General features: G+C 41.0%; 1 protein-coding gene across 1 annotated transcript in view; it reads right to left on the reverse strand.

Annotated features, from left to right (window-relative positions):
• Nucleotides 1–966: 966 nt before the first annotated feature.
• CRYBG3 (crystallin beta-gamma domain containing 3) overlaps nucleotides 967–18438 on the reverse strand; it is a 98587-nt gene continuing 81115 nt past the window's right edge. The window contains exons 18-22 of the mRNA XM_069785478.1: nucleotides 11260–11399; nucleotides 7721–7844; nucleotides 5373–5531; nucleotides 4617–4776; nucleotides 967–2566 (exon numbers count right to left, since the gene is read on the reverse strand). Coding sequence (XP_069641579.1) covers nucleotides 2478–2566; nucleotides 4617–4776; nucleotides 5373–5531; nucleotides 7721–7844; nucleotides 11260–11399 — 672 coding nt within the window. The 3' untranslated portion in view covers nucleotides 967–2477. The remainder of the gene's footprint in view (nucleotides 2567–4616; nucleotides 4777–5372; nucleotides 5532–7720; nucleotides 7845–11259; nucleotides 11400–18438) is intronic.

An 18438-nucleotide genomic window follows, 5' to 3' on the forward strand; every position in this document is an offset into this window, starting at 1 on the left:
ATCCAGTGAGCCACAGCTCCATGTCTGTGGATGGATGAAGTCACCCATAGTAACACCAATGCTGTGGTATTCCCTTTCCTCTGGATCTATGCCTTGATGTGGAGGACATCTAAAGGTATACACATGGAGCAGGCTCGAGGACCTCAGGCAAAACCCAGTAACTTACTTTTTCATTTGTAAAATTCACCAGCAAGAAAACACATTTGTTCACCCTGAGAGAACAAAAGCTTCTTAGTAAAAGCTGTGTATTTTGTTTCCCAAAGGGGTAAGACTTTGCCCAAGAAAACCCTCCTTTCCTCTCAGATGCTGCCACCACTGGAATAAACAAACAATAGTATTTAACCTCTACCTCTCCCAGCACCAATATTTAATGTGAAAGTAACCCAAACCTGGAAGTGGAATCTGTATCTTCAATCCTCCCTTGAGTAGGTTTTGATGGGAGTAGTGCAGTTATTTTAATACTTGAACATTGATGTTTAATATGCAAACTAATGTAACAGCGCAGTCACCTATTTAATATAGTTATCCCTTTCTTTGAAAGGAAATATTTTACAGGAGTGTGCTTGTTGTATTTAGTTTGTTTAAAAAGAAATGAGCAAGCAAAATGTTCCTCCTAAAAAAACCAAGTTTTATACAAGTAAAATATACATGCTTAGCATTTCACATTCAAGATCTCTTAAGTACAAAAGCCTGCTTTGCTTCGTTACGTAACACTGACACACCAAATATGATTTAGTCATTCTAGGTTTAAAAGACTAGAACTTTTTACACAGGCTTTTAAAATTTCATATGGAAAGCAAGTCACATGTAGCACACTTGATATACTGGCTTACATAAAAAAATCTAAAGTAGTGCTTTATTTGGAAAAATATATACATATATTTGAAGATTTAAACAGCAGATTTATGATAATTTTAGAATGTAAAAGAGTAAGTGCAAGTAGGTAGTTTTTTTTTTAAATAGTACTATATAGAACTATATAGAACTCCATTTCATACAAAAATAGACATCCATATATTTTACTTCTGTGGCAAACTTAGGGTTATGTGATTTTATTTGTTTGGGGATTAATCCTGTTTGAATGCACAACTGGAATAGTTACAGCTTTTGGAAACTAAAATATCATCTTTAGCAAACCTAAACCTCTTTAAATAGTTATAGAAATACATACCCTGAATATACAAATAAGGAAGAAAAATATTACATTTTCAATGAAGTAGATTAATTTAGTGATGCTGAAATCAAATGAAGTTACCAGTGACCTAAGGGACTTCTCTTCCATGTCAGTTGTTCACAGCCCTACAACTGTCTGCAGTTCCTTCTGTAATTTTCAGTGTTGAGCCAGGAACATGCTTTTAAAGCCTGCAACAACTGCAGTCCAGTAAGGTACTTGGCTCTATCTGCCTCAAGTGCTAGCTAGTAGGCTGGTTGCATAGTGCTGAAATTGAGAAGAGCACCAGCAGGCCAAGGTCCAGACCATTAGCTGAAGTCCTTATCCTTTGGCCCAAGATGTACATGTTGTTGATGAGATGAGCCACAGTTATGCTGTTCTTTTACCGTTAGGCAAGTGTTGAAATGCAGGCTGCTAGCACCTTTGAAAATACATACTAGGGAGAATGGTTTTCTAAAGGAAGACATGGTTTCAAGACCAGATTACATTGTATTAAATTAATCTATATACATCAAAACAAAATACAGGTGGAGTTAAAATCATTACTGCTCTAAATGCAGCTAGCCCTTGTAGAAGTCTAGCCTGACCCAGGACTGTATTCTCTTTTGATACATGCATACAGGGCTCTGTGCTAAAGGTGATCTTCAGTGACAACCTGGAAACCGGCCATGGGGTCAGCAAACCCAGTTCCTGAATCTGGAAATTTGGTACCATTAAAACAAATGGAGACAATGGCCTACCAGTAACATTAGGGGGGTGAAAGTCAGGCTTTTGCTATTGCCTCATTTCACATGCTGAGCTGGTGATTCCAATTCAGAGTTGTCTTTTTGAACAAAATAAATCATATTTTAGCAAGATATGATTTGAGCTTCAGGATCGCTTGGAGCCTAAATAGTTTCACTTAGGACATAAAAGTCCCACTCAACCTCCTTCAGGCTCATCAAGTGCATTCATTCTTCAGTGAGCTTCTGTCAGTTTGAGAGGAAGGTGAAGACAACATTTCTAAAGAGCCCCCCCCATATTGTCTTGTAGTTCATATCCTGCAAAACTGATGTCTAGCCTTTGCATTTACTTCTAATACTTCAGATGAAGAGTAATAGTGACTTTCATAGGAGCGGTCTCTAAAGAATCAGCTTCCCATCTTCCATTTGTGCAAGATTCAGTTGTTTTAAGAGTTGGTGCTTGGTATGAAGGCAAGTAGAGAGGAGTTGCTTCTTAAGGTTCCAGTGGTGTGTGACTTCAGTAGTTTTTTCCCCCTCTAGCTGTTAATAATCCACATGAGGTCCATCTGTGTGATGGGTTTTACTCACAATATTTCAATATCCCATTTTTGTGAACGTCTGTTGTCTATTGGCTGATTCATAATGATGTGATTCTTGTCATAATAATTTCCCCCTTAAAAACAAAACAAAATCACGAAGGAAAAATTTTTATAAGAAATGCTCAGAAAAGTCTATGCATAATCTTTAAGAAGTGTGACCAAGTAGGAAAATTAGCTGAAAAATAGAAATTCCATGAGGTAGAGGGCTGGTGTCTCCCCCTCCGCCTCTGTACATTTGTCTCCTTCAAACATTCACTTGTCAGCTTAGGGCCTGAGGAGCTCCATTAGTTAGGAAGCAGAGCATACCACAAACTGGTGCAAATGTGCACAGAAACAGCACCTCTAAAGAGATTTTGCTTTTGGCAGATACTGAGCTCCCGCTGTGTGTCTGGACTTTAAGGCACATATTGCTATAGTAGAAATACACAGATTCACAGATACACGTAAGATTAGTTGGTGTAGAATATCCATTTCAACCACAAACTTAGGAAGTCCTTAAAATTTCTCTCCTTTGAATACATGTGGCATAGAAGTGACAGTGCATTTTTTAACATTATACCATAAATAAAAATCCACTAAAAGAAATAAATGTTCTAAAGAGCTATGAAGTGCTATCTCACCACCCCAGCCTTCAACATTATATTTTGCAGTAACCTAGGCAACACAGCTCTCTGATACTGTCGGAGTTGCCATCAGTATCACCAGTTGCATTTAATAGCTTTGTAGTAACTATTTACGAATTAGTAATGGTGGTTAAACTCCTTAGATCTGGAGGCCAGGAATGGTCTATTAGTTCAACATCACAGGGCTGAGAATTCATTATCAGTAAGTTTGAGCCACAGAGGTCAGATGTGTAACAGCCAGAAGGAAATTCATTGAAAAGGCTGACAGCTTCACCTGTGGGATGTGCCATTACCCTGGTCTGTAAGCCCTGCAGGGCTGTTAGGCTATCAATTAACTTAGACCTTTCATCTGAGAAGACAGCAGGGTAGAGCCCCCAGCCTCATAACCAGCCACCACCCCACCACCTCTCCCTAGGGATAAAACCCTAGGGCCAGCAGCAGGGCTTGAACAAATGGCTTGTGAGGAACAGGCATTTGCCAGTGAGGCAGTTCTACCAGGATGGCTAATTAGAAGGACTAGGATTTGAGGAATGACAATGTGGTGGGTTGACCCTGGCTGGATGCCAGGTGCCCACCAAAGCTGCTCTATCACTTCCCCTTCTCAGCTGGACAGGGGGGAGAAAATATAACAAAAGGTTCGTGGGTCAAGATAAGGACAGTTTAATAAAGTGAAAGCAAAGGTCATGCACGAAAGCAAAGAAAACCAAATGATGTTATTCTCTACTTCCCATCAGCAGGCAATGTCTGGCCACTTCCTGGGAAGCAGGGCTTCAGTACGTGCAGTGGTTGCTCCAGAAGACAAAAATGCCCCCCCTTCCGTCTCCCTTTACTTAGCTTTTATGAGCTGATGTCATATGGTATGGAATATCTGTTTGGTTAGTTTAGGTCAGCTGTCCTGGTTATGTCCTCTCCCAAGATCTTGTCCTGCCCCAGCCTGCCGTTGGGGGGGGGTGGCAAAAAGTGTTGGAGAGACAGCCTTGATGCTGTGCCAGCACTGCTCAGCAGTAGCCAAAACGCTGGTGTGTTATCAACACCTTTCTAGCTACTGATGCAGAGCACAGTGCTACGAGGGCTGCTATGGGGAGTATTAACTCCATCTCAGCCAGACCCAATATTTTAACCAGCCTGAAAACATTAGGAGTGAGCACTTTTCTCTTTTTGAGCCACACCTATTCCGTGGATCACTTTTCCTTCACCATTTTGTCTTCTGTAACTTGCATTTCTTGCCATCAGCACTACTGAACTCCCTGAAGTACAATAGTTGATCTGATCAAAATAAACCTCTGGGATCAAAAGAGTAAGGTTACCCCCCCCAGCCCTGCTGTTTCTTGTCCCACTGTCAAGCAACTGGATATAAACCTAACAGGAAGGATAGGATTCAGTATTTAACCTTAAGTACATAAAGAGCTGGAATACAGCAATTAACCTCGATCAAAAAATGCACTTGGAACATGTGAGGTTTGGTTGTTTTTTGTTGTCTTTTTTTTTTTTTCTTAAATACCTTTAATGTCAAGCACCAGTTGGTCGCTGAGGTATGAACTGATGGTTCCATCCTCACTGAGTTTCCACTTTTGCCTGTCCTTCCCATGTTCTGCCCAGAGCGCGACTTTGGCCCCAGGCACATCTCTGCCACCAATGACATCCAGACAGGCATTGTTAGCCTAAGAAACAAGAAGAGAAGTGAGATCCAGGCCACAAAGCCACAGCTTTGTGTCTGACTTGTTTCTGTTTCAGGCACCGAGCATATTGCAGTAATCGTGCTATAGTGGGCAACAAGCCTGGCAAGCAAGCTAGTAACAGATTATTCAGCAATTGACCAGTTGCTTGATCAAAGCTGGTGGTCTTTGTTACTTCAGGTGTTTCTTATGTTAAAACATCAGCTTTTTATATTAATAACAGACTATCAAGTGCAGCATTAATACAAAATCACTTACTTTCTTTGCATATTACTTTTCAGAGAAACTCCTGACTCTTTAGAGGTAATGAACTTGCAACTTTAGACAAAACCAGGTTTCTACTTCCAGGAACATCAGTCACATTAGACAGATGTGAAAGTAGCCCAACGTGCCAAAGCAGACAGATCAAATCTGTCTCTACATAGTAGGAGGAGGTAGGTTGTAAGAGTTTTGATTTAAGATGCATGGGGGAGGCCAAAAGCTATCCTGGTGTTAATGCTAGCCTACAGTAAAAGCAAGAAGTGAAGGTGAAAGGACAGCAGGTGATAGAACCCACCCACTTCCAGCATCTGGAAACTCACCTTGGATTTGAAGAGTCCACGACAGTAGTGCCAGATCTGGGTATTCTTGCCATTATATGGGGACGCACATACTGATGTTGCTCTTACATCTGCTAGGCTTCCAGTGACTGTCAGATACTTACCTTGGGCTCGGTTCTTCACTCTGAGGTACACTGCTGGCTGAAATAGTGTGAAGGAAGATAGTTAACACCACAGAGATTAAGAAAGTATATGTGAGAATGCCTCTTGTCCATTTTATATCAGTTTTTTAAAGTATACGTTCCATTTCCAGTTTCAGATGAGGATGAAACTCCAATTTTTTGTTGGAAACAAATAATGCATGTAAAGCAGCAGTGTTTTTCACAGGCAGATAGACAGCTGTAAGCAGCAATGGTAGATAGTTATGGGGTTTTTTTTAAATGTATTTATGCCTATAGAACTAATTTCTATGATACGCAAATATCTCTAGTTCAGCACATTTCACTCATTCCAAGGCCAGTAAATGGGCTGTAATCCAAAAGCTGCTTATTCTCAGGACACAAAACTTACTGAGTCATATATCCAGCAACTTCAACCCCCACTAACTGGAATATATGGCAGAGAAGTTACACCATGACTTTTGAACATGGAAAACAGAGTACTGGCTTGGCATCCCTGTTTATTCAAAAAAAGAAGAGATTTTGTAGGGCTACTACAGGAATCCAGCTTTTGCTCTATTAGTCACCCATGGTGGCGCAAATAAAGGGCAGCTCTGCTAGAACCCCAGCTCAAGCATGTTTTTCTTCCGGGAGCTTTGAATCTCCTTTTTTCCCCACATTAAGGCAAACCTTAAGGTACAAAAAAGCCTCTCTCCCACCAAGCATCCATAAACTAATGTATATTAGTATATTAGTATAGTTATTCTTTACAAGAAAGGGATCGTATTATGAAGTCACTGAGCAAAATTTGTGTATCTCATTTTGCATAAGTTTCAAATGTTTCACTTTTTCTTGCACTACCTCTTAACACTGGCAAACTTGACTGTTTTTGTAATTTGTAATGGAGCCAGAAGGAAGAAATATGAAGTGATGCAGGTTTGTAGTATTATTCCAGCCTCAAAAAAAATGACCACATGCCCACAGAATTGTCAAGCACAGGCAGCTGACTGCACAAACTCAAGGAAGCCCTCAGTTTGCAGGGTTTAAAACAAAACAAAACCAAAAAAATAATCACACAAACCCCAAATGCCCAAGTCCCAGCAAAGTAGCTGAACTAGGCCTTTATAACTCTACTCACTGTTGCAGTGTAAAAAAGGATGCTACCAGATACAAAAGCTCTTCAGATTGCTGGCTGAAGAGAATTGTGTTTTTAAGATCAGCAAAAATTATTTTCATTACTATTTGCAAAAACAGAGCCAAAATGGGATCCTTTGGTTAGCACTTCATGGAGCTGTCAACTTGGACTAACAAATCACTGGGGGGTGGGGGCAGATAATGCATAACTAATGCTAGGGATGATTATTTTTGTTCACTGCAACATTTCCCCAGTTGAATCTAGTGTTTAAAAATAAAGCAGCATTTGTCACTAAGCGGAAACAATTTCTTTTGTGAGAAGCAGAGCTAACAAAAAACTCTTTTCCAGCGGAGTTACTGCTTACATTCCTTGCCACTCTCCCTGTCCTTTGCCTATCTGCCCAGATGCTGCCCTCCCACAGCTGCGTGGCTGGGCATACGGCAACATGTGCTTTGACTGGTTTCAGGCTTATGTGTGTCACCAATTACGTGATGCGTCTTAGAAAGGCAGAGGAGCACAATTGTACCTGCTTTTCCTTGAATGAGGGGCATTTATCTCAGTCTTGCTTCTCTACCTACCTTTCATAAAGCTCCTAAGAACTTTGTGGTTTTGAGACCTGAATCTTTGAATGAGATTGAAATTGGCATTACTTGGGGTGAGGCAGAGAGTGAAAGCCTGGTGGGACTGCATAAATGTTGCTTCTTTTGGAAATCCAGGCTACAGCACAGTAACATTTGTTCTTGCTTCCATTTATGTTAATTATGAAACAAACCAATATAGAATTGGTTTTCTCATTATTATTGTTGTATAGCAAAGAAGTAAAAATAGAGCATCTACAGAACATGCTAATGAGCCATTCAGAAAAACAAAACTTGGCTCCAAGAAACTAGGAATTCTTTCACTTTAGGAGCCCAATAACTGCCACTGGAAGAATTTTCTGCTTCAGTAATCTTCCAGTAGGTCCTTCTGGCTGTCATCATTTGGCCTGATTTAAGGAGTACAATGCACACCATTATACTTAGTGGTAGAGCTGATACTTGTGAACTAATACCTGTCCAAAAAAAAAATAAAATTGTCCTTGTACACTGTTACACTACCTGCTTCATAGGACGAAGGGAGCCAATTACTTTCCAGCCACTGTGTTCATTCCAGTTTGAAATCTCACTGGGCTCCAGCAGAATCTGCTTTCCTAAAAAATTACATCCTTCATACGCAATCCACCTGGATACAAAAAAAAGACTACACGTTAACCATAGCAAAACTAAACTACAGGCTTGTGTTCAGGACTGTGCTCTTGAAAGCCCCCAAACCTGTCCACAGTAGTGCTAATATCAAACCTGTATTACCATGCCGCATAATACCATCCATTTCAGTGCTTTAAGACCTGTTTTCTGTTTGTCTGCCTAAAACTTGTAAATTCCACTCCCTGCCCCACCCAAATTTTTCACACAAATCTGAGAACCTCTGCATGAACCCAGATGGGAATAATACATTGTTTCAGTAGGCATGCATTAGGAAACTAGTAAGCCACCCACCAGACTGCACTACGTGCAGCTTTGCCTGCTTGTACATATTAATTATGAGAGGATCTTGTCCAATGTTTTCTTTTGTTACAGTTAAAGCTTTCTGTAGCTGTTCCACTTGTCTGAAAACACATACAAAATATTTACTCCAAAACCTATACATTGCTGTGACAGACTTTCCTGTAGTGAACATATCTGAGCCATGGACATGGCTGAATAAGTACTTTGTTAACACAGAGTTAAAGCATCAGCACATATATATCCCTTGTTATCTAGACATCTGCTCAGTAGATAATGTGCTGCTGCTTATAAAGGCAGCCTCAGGATCACAGATTGGTTTTGTTTATATCAATAGGACATTGCTGTGCACAGTGAATCCTAAATGCTTGGCTCATTAACTCATCTGAACACAAAGCAAATACTGGTTTCCCCACATTACCTGTTTTACAGGTCAGCTGCCAAGAGCAGGAGGGATGGCTGCACTCTTAAGTCAGTGAGAAAACATCCATAAACAGTACTCACAGCACCTGTAATTTACTTTTCCCCATTGTGCATAATTTGGTGAAACTGACAGCCAGCCTTGCTTAGGACTCCATGGAGGCTAACATGTGCCAACTGTGAACTGCCTTGTAACGAGGCTGTATCACCGTTTCTTCAAATTAAGTCCCATACCTCCTGACTAACAGGTATTCACAGCAGCCTGACCACCACTATGTGTTCCTTATATTTCTAGCACATTCCTGACTTTTTTCTTGCAATGCCTTCTGTGAAGTTACTGAGAATTCACTGTTAACGTTGTTCTCAGAGCATCAGTCTCACTGGAAATGTAGTTTCTGTTGCCAAAGCAGACATTTATAGGAAACAGAGAGGGGAAGGACTGTTACAGTAATAACCATCTGAAGCCAGGGTGGGCTTCTGGCATTCAGCAACACAGACAAAACACATCTCGGCTTTCAGGGAGACCAGCAGCCTCCGCTGTGCCATCTTTCCCACACCCTGGACCATCTCAACCCCAGCCCCCTTCGCCAAGCCACAGTCCACGCTTATGCCATTTCTGACTGAGGTGGTCAGTTGGCTCAGGAAGGATCCGAGTACCTAAGCCTGGCAGCACGATGCCATTGGTATAGGTACATAAATCTTTGTCATTGTCTAAAGCTCACAGTAGGCTTTGCGGCAAGGAGCCAAAAAACCTCTAAATCCACCTTCCTGAACTCTTGATCACAGATAAGGCAGATAAACCCTCTAGGACATCCCACAGACTTCCCACAATCACCTGCCACCCTCAGCCTTTAAGCTACCTATCTGCAGTGTGGGATGGGGACAGGCTGTGGAGGTCTGTTTCCTGGGGAGCATCACAAGGAGCTCAGAGTCTAGCCATTCTGCCCTGACCCTTCCCAGAGACAGGGAACTGGCTAACCTGGCTTGGATACTCAGAATAGAGAAGGGGCTGGACAGTTGTGCTCACTCTCCCATGCTTTTCTACTATGTGGTCCCAAAGCCATCATCCTTTCTTTACAGCCAGCTGCACAAGCAAAATGATTTAATTTCCAGTGTCACACCCCTGATGAGAGGGCAGAGGAAGGTCATAAAGAGACATTCCCCAACAGGACACACTTCAGACTCTAACACCTCCACAGAGGCATGAAGGTGTACACACTCCCACCAGAAATGTCAGGTGTTTCTCCTGAAGAAGGCCTTTCCTCCTCTAAACTAGCACAGATCACAAGGAATGCACATATGCTGTTCTCAGCCTCAAAGGGCAGCTGCTTAGCACTCTCACCTGGGGCACCTCAAGACAACAGCAGCAGATGATCATTATGTATTTTCAGCAAGGGCTCAGGATGGAAGTGGCACAGATATTAGGGACTAGAGTTTATAGTGAATTGACAAAGCTCTGTGGGGAAGCTTATATTCACTATGGGCCCACAGCTTAAGTCAACAGCTACTGACTGCTCTTAAAGAAAGGGAGGTTCAATCCTTAACCAACCTTTCAAAACACTTGTGTGAAATTCCTGAAAGAAAACAGTCCACAGTGCTCTGGAGCATTAGCTAGGTCAAGCTTAGCCTTTGTACCAACCTCAAAAAATCAGAGGAGCGCTCAGCAGTGTTATCACTCGTATCCATAGAAGGTTTTGACTTCCAGGTAGTAACAGACTTGATGCGTTTGAAAAATTCATCATAAGAATCACAACAGAGATACACCTAAGCTGTGAACAGTCTACACTAACTCATTGCCCAATTAGTTCAAATTTTGCATGGTTTTGTGTCATTCTGTAAAACCTCTCAAGAAAATTACAGCCTTGTCTGTGTGAGAAAGGTGGGAAAAAGGTTAAAAATAAACACAGGAAACGTGTTGCATGAGAAGAATAGCAGTTTCCAGTCAGTTGCAGGATGAGACTCTGCAAATTATTTGTTGTTGCTGTGGATGTGGAGGCTGAAAACCTAGCCAAGACAGAATACTTGGGGAGCTTCTCCAAAAAGGTGAAAGGGGGAGATGCGGAAGAGGTTAGAAGGTCACTTCTGCAGATGTAAAATGGTTTTCACAAAAGACCCTGGGTGTGTATTCAGACTCATGAAGGCAGGTTAAACTAACAACAGAAGCAAATTACTGTTCCAGCTGTCAGATCTGCCCCAAGCTTCTCTCAGAAGTTGCTGCCTCTTTGGCAGCTGATCAGCACGTCAAGCAAGCTTCACTGAACCACCACAGTAGTTTAAGTTGGATCACTGCAGTTTATAGCTGCTATTTTGCAGCCAGTTAATAAAGGCAGTCCAAGTTTACTCTACCTGTCTTTGTAAGTCAGCAATCAAAACTTATTTACTTTTGGTTCCTGGCTTGAACAATGGGCTCTGTTGTTTATTACTCTATAGGGATAAAAGGATGATTCTTACAGGGGAAAATACACCCTCTGCCTGGATTTTTTGTTCATTTTGAGTCCTGATACAAAAAGAGGGTCTAGCATTCAACCACATTTTAGGATTTTATATTGTCTTAAAATAGAAGTTAGAACATAAAACACATCCTATGAAAAAAAGGCAGTAATTGGGAGAAAATGCATCCTCAGTATTTAGCTCCTATAATGCAAAACTGACAAGAATATTTCTTCCATACTTACAATCCACTTTTCACCCATACAGACTGAGTGTAAAAATGAAGGTCCTCATTCAAAACAGAATTGATGGGTTCACTGAAGTGCAGCTCTCTGCCCTTGCAGCATTCCAGAGCGAACAGACTGATGGAGGGCTCAGCAAAAACCTGGGGGGGGGGAGGGGAGGAAGGAGAAAAAAAAGCAAAGTTTTACTAGGAATAGTCTAACTTCAGTTGTTAGGCATGATGCACACATATGCCCACTTCAATTTAATTTCCACATGCTTTTGGGTTAGATCATGCTCCCTCAGCAAATGTAACAGCAAGGAAAAAAAAAAAAGTACATCCACCAAAGCACACACAGCTGAAACATACTGGATTTATCAGTGGCTTTGTCATCAGAGTATAGTGCCCCACTGACACAGGCCAGACACAGTGAGTCGCTTTGAGATGCAGAAAGGCCTCTGTTCGCATTTGAAAAAATCTCTTTTTGATCCCATTAATATCATCAGGACCTTGATTCCTTTTCATAAATCCAGTTTATCTATTTATTGATGGAACAGGTTACAGCAATAGTTTTCAGGGTGATCTGTAGTTTGCATCTAAAGTAGCGAGGCAAATCACAAGTCTATTTTCCATAGACTTCAATTAGCAGTGGTTCACTGGAAAAATCTTAGGGTTCTACAAATTGGAAAAGGTAAAAAATGTCAAAACTAAAAAGTTCTCAATGTTTTTAAGACATTGCTATTTTTCTTCTGACAATCTTGAAGAAATAGCGTAATAAATAACCCCTCTAATCTCCTGTAGAATTGAAACATTTTTCACTTATATCCTTTTCTACAGTTGAGACATTGCCTATGAAAGCAAATAAAAAGATCAGTTTGCACGAAAATGTGGTACAGCTGTAAGATCAGCAGAAAAGCAGAGAGAACAGATTTAAATACACAAAGCCTGTGCCTTAGTACAAGGAACACTTGTAGACTTTTTCAGCATTTTTAACCTAAAACCATAAGGGAAGTATCATAACCAAAATCATAAGCACTTGTAATTTGTATCTTGATGGAGCTGGTAAAAGAAGGGGGAATAGGTCTGAATAACTGCTTCAATTAGCAGCCTCTCCAGGGAAGTCACCTTGTTCTTATGTTACCCCGAGATAGCCGGCCCAGGCAAAAGGTACAATTTCTTCTGCAGCGAAGACATGGCCTCAGGTGGAATGAATGAAACAAAATCTTGAATTAAAGTTGACACAGGCACTGAGTAATTAAGAGAACTTAACTTTCATGTTTGAAGAGGCACATGTATTGTAGTGAAGTGTCTCTGAAGAGCTCATGGTGATTCAGGACTTACAAATTTACTGGCACTGACTCAGTGCACTTGGTATGTAGCCGGTTGTTCAAATCCTGCCTCAGAGAAATTGCTCTCCTCTGCCAACAGGCGCAGGGACAATGTAAATCATGCAACAGTGCATGGACAGGGAGTTTGCCGAGACATTTTAAAGAGACTGGGATCATCCAACCGGAGAGATTTTTAAAGCCCACTGCACTCCTAAAAAACTAATGTTACAAAACAGGAAGAGATTAAAACCCATAATGTTTTTATTTTGCAATGTCAGTTCTTCTCAACTGCCTTCTGCTGGATTAGGTGGGTCAAATTTATAGTGTGTGTCTAAAGGCTTACTTTGAAATCTAGACCAGCAGACCTAGTGCCGGCAGCTACTTCTCAGGTTGCTTTGCTGGGCAAGGCAGTATGACCACACTCCAGTTTGCAAAAGCCTACTCCCTTGGCACTGGCTTTCACCTGAGTGGACACCAGAAGCCATGTCCAGAACAGGTTCAACAAGGAAAATTTTCACAAGTGCGTTAGTAAGCACGGGAAACACCATTTGGCATCCTTGTTGTTAGACATTGTTACCAAAGCCTAAAATTTATCCTGCTGTTGCAATATTCAACACCTTAAGAGACAGGGATGCTGTACCAGATGGACAAATCATCTGATCCAGCATATCCATTTACACACCAAGAATCAGAACAGCAAATTGGTGAAGTCAATTAAAAATGACTCTAGCTCTCATGTGGTTGAGACTGTTTGAACTCAAAGGGCCTGAGAAAGCCCTGTCCGGTTGCTCAGAGTCCCAGCCTGTGGGTACGCAGCAAACATTGCATCTATGACACACATAACTGATCACAGGGACTGATACCACCTTTCCAGTGAGACCTCAGAAGGACTCCACTGATCTTGGCACAGATGTGAAGCACAGAAAACGAAAACATGCTGCTGTCTCAAGCACTGAAGCTCTCATATATCCATAACCATATATAGAACAATGAGCTGATTACTCACTTTATATATACCATTTTATACCAACAGCTGGCAGCAGTGACTTGGTCTGGCTTTTTTTCTCTGATTTTGTTTTCATAGCTCCATGGAAACTACCAACAGTAAAAAACAAGGTTTTGAGGCTATGCTGTTACACTTACTAAAGGCATCTTACTCCCACCCTTCCTTGCAGAATGCTGAGGTACACTTTCACCCATTTTCAGGGTGAAGAGTCATCACCAATAGGTGAGCGTGAGACTGACAGGATCAGCTTTCTTCACCAAGGCCCAATCCTGACAGGCCAGGGAGGAACAGGGCTCTCCAAGAGCCAGAGAAAGGGCAACCAGGCAGAGAACACAAAAGGGGACAACCTCAGATTGTGGTGTTGTTTTAGGCGGACCCCAGTCCCCGATTTTAAAAGTTGAGCTAAAGACCTCTACGTTTACCCACGATTGGCAAGTCATTGCCATGTCTAGGTCAGGATTACTTTAGCTTTCTTTCATAATTATTTCAAGGAAAATGCCATCCTTTGGGGAAAGCTTGCCAACTGCAGGAATAACAAAGCGCTAAAGAATTACTTTACTTGATCTTTGTGTGTTAAGGAACGAATTGCCTTGCTTAAACCAGCACCAATAAAGTTTCAAGAGGTTTTGCTTGTCATGATTTTTTAATACCAGTATGCAGGGAGAAATTTGAAGAGATTTAATATATTCAAGAAGCCGGTGATTAAGGAAGGCTATATTTACATAGCATTTCAAGATATAAGCAGCCTTGTGAACTGCTATATAGTGATATTCTTTACTTAACAGGTGTGGTAGTCTATGGCTAATACAGCACATGCTGCCATGAAAATGACACAGCTTTTTTCCCTCCCCACAGTGTGATTTCAGAGGCTGAAAGGTAAGCCATGGAAATCAACACAGTAAAAATCTCTTGCACAGTTCAACTCAGCTCAGACTTTCCCCTCAATGACTTCCACCTCTTTTTAAGGGAAAGAAGCTGTGCACCGCAAATTTTTCACTATTCAGAATTTTATAGTTTACCAGTTCAGAAAAAAATGCAACACAAGCCTGATGTGTTTGATATTAAACAAAGATCAGTGCAAGATTAACTTCCTTTCAAATGCCTTTGTTTGCAGTGCAAGGCTTAGATACTTGACCCACTGAAAAGCAATAGTGTACAGTCACAAAGCAGCTAACCAAAAGATGCTACAACTGAAAACCAAGTGCAGAAGTGAATTTGCACATCCGCTTATAATAAAAACAAGTACAGTTTTAGCTATGGAAAACATACAGATAATTTTTCATTATGAATTTTGTGAAAATTATTACTAATAAAGCCTTTTTGAGAAGGGGTCACCCCAAAACATACTTTTCCTCGTACCTTTTTTTGCAAACTTAGATTTTGCAAACTTTGATGGGAAAGCCTCAAGAAAGCAAAGAAGGAAATCCACAGGGCCAGACTAAAGCATGACTGTAACCCAGTCATGGGAAGGGTTGGTACATTTCCCCACTTTGTGTCCCTGCTGACCTGTTGCTATGCAAACGTCATTCGCCAGAGCCTTAACTGGAGGAGACTCCACAGCTGTATTACAACATCCTTGGAAAAATCTTTACTCTTCAATCTTGGCTAACTCATCATTTACAACCATCTTTACTGAAGCTGCGCTCACCTGGCTACTCCCTTCAGTGTCGGAAGGATGCCTGGCTGAGAGGAACATGGTGCTGGATGACGGTAACACCCATGATCCAGTCCCAGCTACTCAAAATGACTCATTGCCTGGCCCTGGGAAACAACGATTAATTTTTGTATCTGATTTCATTATTTGCCTCACATGAATGCTGGGGAGATTAGTCAACACCTGTATTTAACTTAGAAGAGATAATCAATACAGAAATACAGGAACTATCATGATCGATCAGAGCAAGAATAAGGAATGCCTCAAAAGAAAATGGGAGGGGGAAAAAAAAAATTGCATTGCACAACCTACAACCCAGATCTCGTTTTTGTTTTTAGAAACTATGAGACTGGTTTAACTTTAGGACTGAAGTTAACATTTTAGAAGAAAAACCAATTACTGTAACAGTCCTGGATAGTCTTGTCCATATAAGTCACACCAAATATTACAGAGTATGACAAACCAACATGCCTGAGAAAAGGCAGCACTAGAGCTGAACTCCCCATTGTAAGAACATCTTGTAAGGGTCTCTATCCCAAAAGATAAACCTCTTCAAGCAACAAACACCTGACAAATGCCCCAATAACCAACCATGGCCTTATAAACGGCCCAACTGACTTCATGCACTCTCTTCCCACCAGGCAAACTGCCCATGCTTTCCTTTTCATGAATTCACAGCAATGGAAAGGGCAAGTCTTTGCTGATGCAGCCAAAGAAACCTGCACCTCTGCAGCAAATGCAGCAACACTTAAACTGCGCTATGTTTACCCCCCTGCAGAATGGCTATTAACAACAATACCAGCAAGTTTCATCAAGAAGCTTTTCTTAAAGAGTGCTTTGGGATTTTCAGATGAAAGGAGATGATGAGAGGCAAGTTATATTAGGTTCCAGTGTTCTACTACTACTAAATAGATGTGTACCTTTCTAATGTTAAGTGGGCTTCCAACGTGTGTAACTGCCTGTTCACTTAAAGAGATAACATTCCTGTGAGATACACTTTTTAGCATATTTTCCCCACTTAGAAAATAGTACATGAAAAAGACTCGTTGGTCTTTCAGAAGCACTCCCCTTTTCAGAAGGAAAGAGGCCATATAACACATTGCTGCTTGATATGCGATCTGGATTAATACATGGGTATTGCAACACTATTTTTCCTCTCACAATACTGAAAACAAAGGACATTATTTTCTCATTATCAGGGTACAGATATGCTTTGTTTCTTCTTTGTATCCTCTCATTAACTTATAGCTTTTCCTAAACGCTCCCAGAAGGGCAAAACAGTCCAGTCTGAATTTGAGTAAAATGGAACAGTAGGGAAAAAATACAGGTAGGGCCTCTTGAAGATTTAGTTCTATTGTATTATATGCCTCAGAAAATAAGCCAAGATGGGAAAGAGGTTCTTGGGAATAAGGGAACACCTTCCCCACTCTCCTTACGAATCTGCCTAACTTTTGGTTTGCTACATCCTGAAAAACAGTAGAGGAAACTGGTTACAAAGATGTGCTTAATTCCTCTATGACGCCAGTGCACAATAAATGGAGAAATAACCAAAGTGGAACCATGTTAATTTGCATTTCTTGAGAAGTGGGGAAGTGTGTGCACGGAGAGGGTGGGGGTAGCATGTCATACTTAAATGATAACTACTTTTCAGCAAAGTACCCATAAAACATCCCTCCAAGAGCTAAAGGTTAGAACAAAGCTAGCCAACCTAAAACACTGTCATCACAGCGAAGAAATCAGACCGTCTGAGCCTGTTTTCTTATCCAAATTCATTTTGTGAGGCTCTGAAAGTTTTGGGTTTTTTCTATTCTAATTGGGCCAACTCAGTGATTTAGAATGAGATTTTTCATTTTTTTAACGTAATGAAGTTCTTAAACAAGCAAACTATATTTCTGGCAATTTTCAAAATAAAAACTCCAAAGTTTACTTTCCTAAAAAAAAAACCAAAACCCAAAAAACACCACCACCAAAAAAAACCAAACAAAAAAACAAAACTTTTTTTTTGAAATTTAGAACATTTGCTATATTTGTTTGCATCAAAGCTGTGTTTTCCAGAGAACAAGTATTCCCTCAAATCCTTTCCTTATCTTCAATTGGTTGATCTATTTTCAAAAAAATCAGTAAAGGCTTTGCAGAAGTTCTTAGCTGTTTCATATAGATTAAGGCGTTACTGTTACCTTACTTGGCCACAAAAATCCCACTGCAACCTTACAGTGTTGTTCCCTCAGGGCACAAAAGCACACCCATGCCATGAAGGAGTACCACAAACATGTAACTTCAGTCCTCAAACTCTCCTTCCAAAATGGAGAGTCCAGAAATCTTATGGCAGCTGACAACATCCAAAAAGCCCCTCAAAACTGTTAGATTTTGAATGAAAACTCAAAAAGTTACACTGAAGGTATTGCTACATGCAATAGCAAAAACGTTGCTAGATGTTCCTTTTAGTTACCAGAACAGATAGGAGCAGAAAGGGCATCTTGATTCAGGGTTGGATGCAGAAATCAGCGTGGATGCCCAGCCAAGGTGCACACCCCACGGGTGTGAGTGACCTGTGCTGACCGCTACATTTCATAGCTACTTTGGAGTTAGCCCCACACAAAGAATCTACATTCTTACATATGTCCTGCAGATAAAGGCCCAGACTTGGGACTTCACTGAGCTGTACAATATCAAGGTAACATATAGTTAATTATCATTACAATCTTGCAAATGAGAAAGGGACTACCCAGATCCTGTGTCCCCATTTCCTCCAGATTTGTTCTCCTATTCCAAAAGACTGGCTGAAACAATCTACTTCTAAAATATATAGCTGGACCACACCTACACCACTCAATGGACTTTGACAATGGTTTCCAAATCCTGGTAGTGAGCTAGCCTTACGAGTCCTTTGTGCTGTTAAAAGCGTATTTTTTTTTCCCCTCTGCCAGTGCCACACATAGGCCTCTACTTCTAGTCAACACCTGGGATGCAGAAACCTCACACACTAAAGCAACACCTGGCTCCCTCTAGCATGAGAGTCCTTCCAACAGTTACACTTGCAGAAAATACATCTCTCTTAAAGGACAGCAGGAGACAATGCACATTCAGGGTTTGGCGTTGGGGTTAAACATTCTCCCTCTTACACATGAGCTATCGAGATACCTTAGGTCTGAAATTGGGCTGGTATTTAAAGCTGAACAATAGAAGGAGTTCCCAATGTCACAACTGAATTCA

The sequence above is a fragment of the Haliaeetus albicilla genome, chromosome 6 (assembly GCF_947461875.1).
Source record: "Haliaeetus albicilla chromosome 6, bHalAlb1.1, whole genome shotgun sequence".
In the NCBI taxonomy this organism is placed as follows: Eukaryota; Metazoa; Chordata; class Aves; order Accipitriformes; family Accipitridae; genus Haliaeetus; species Haliaeetus albicilla.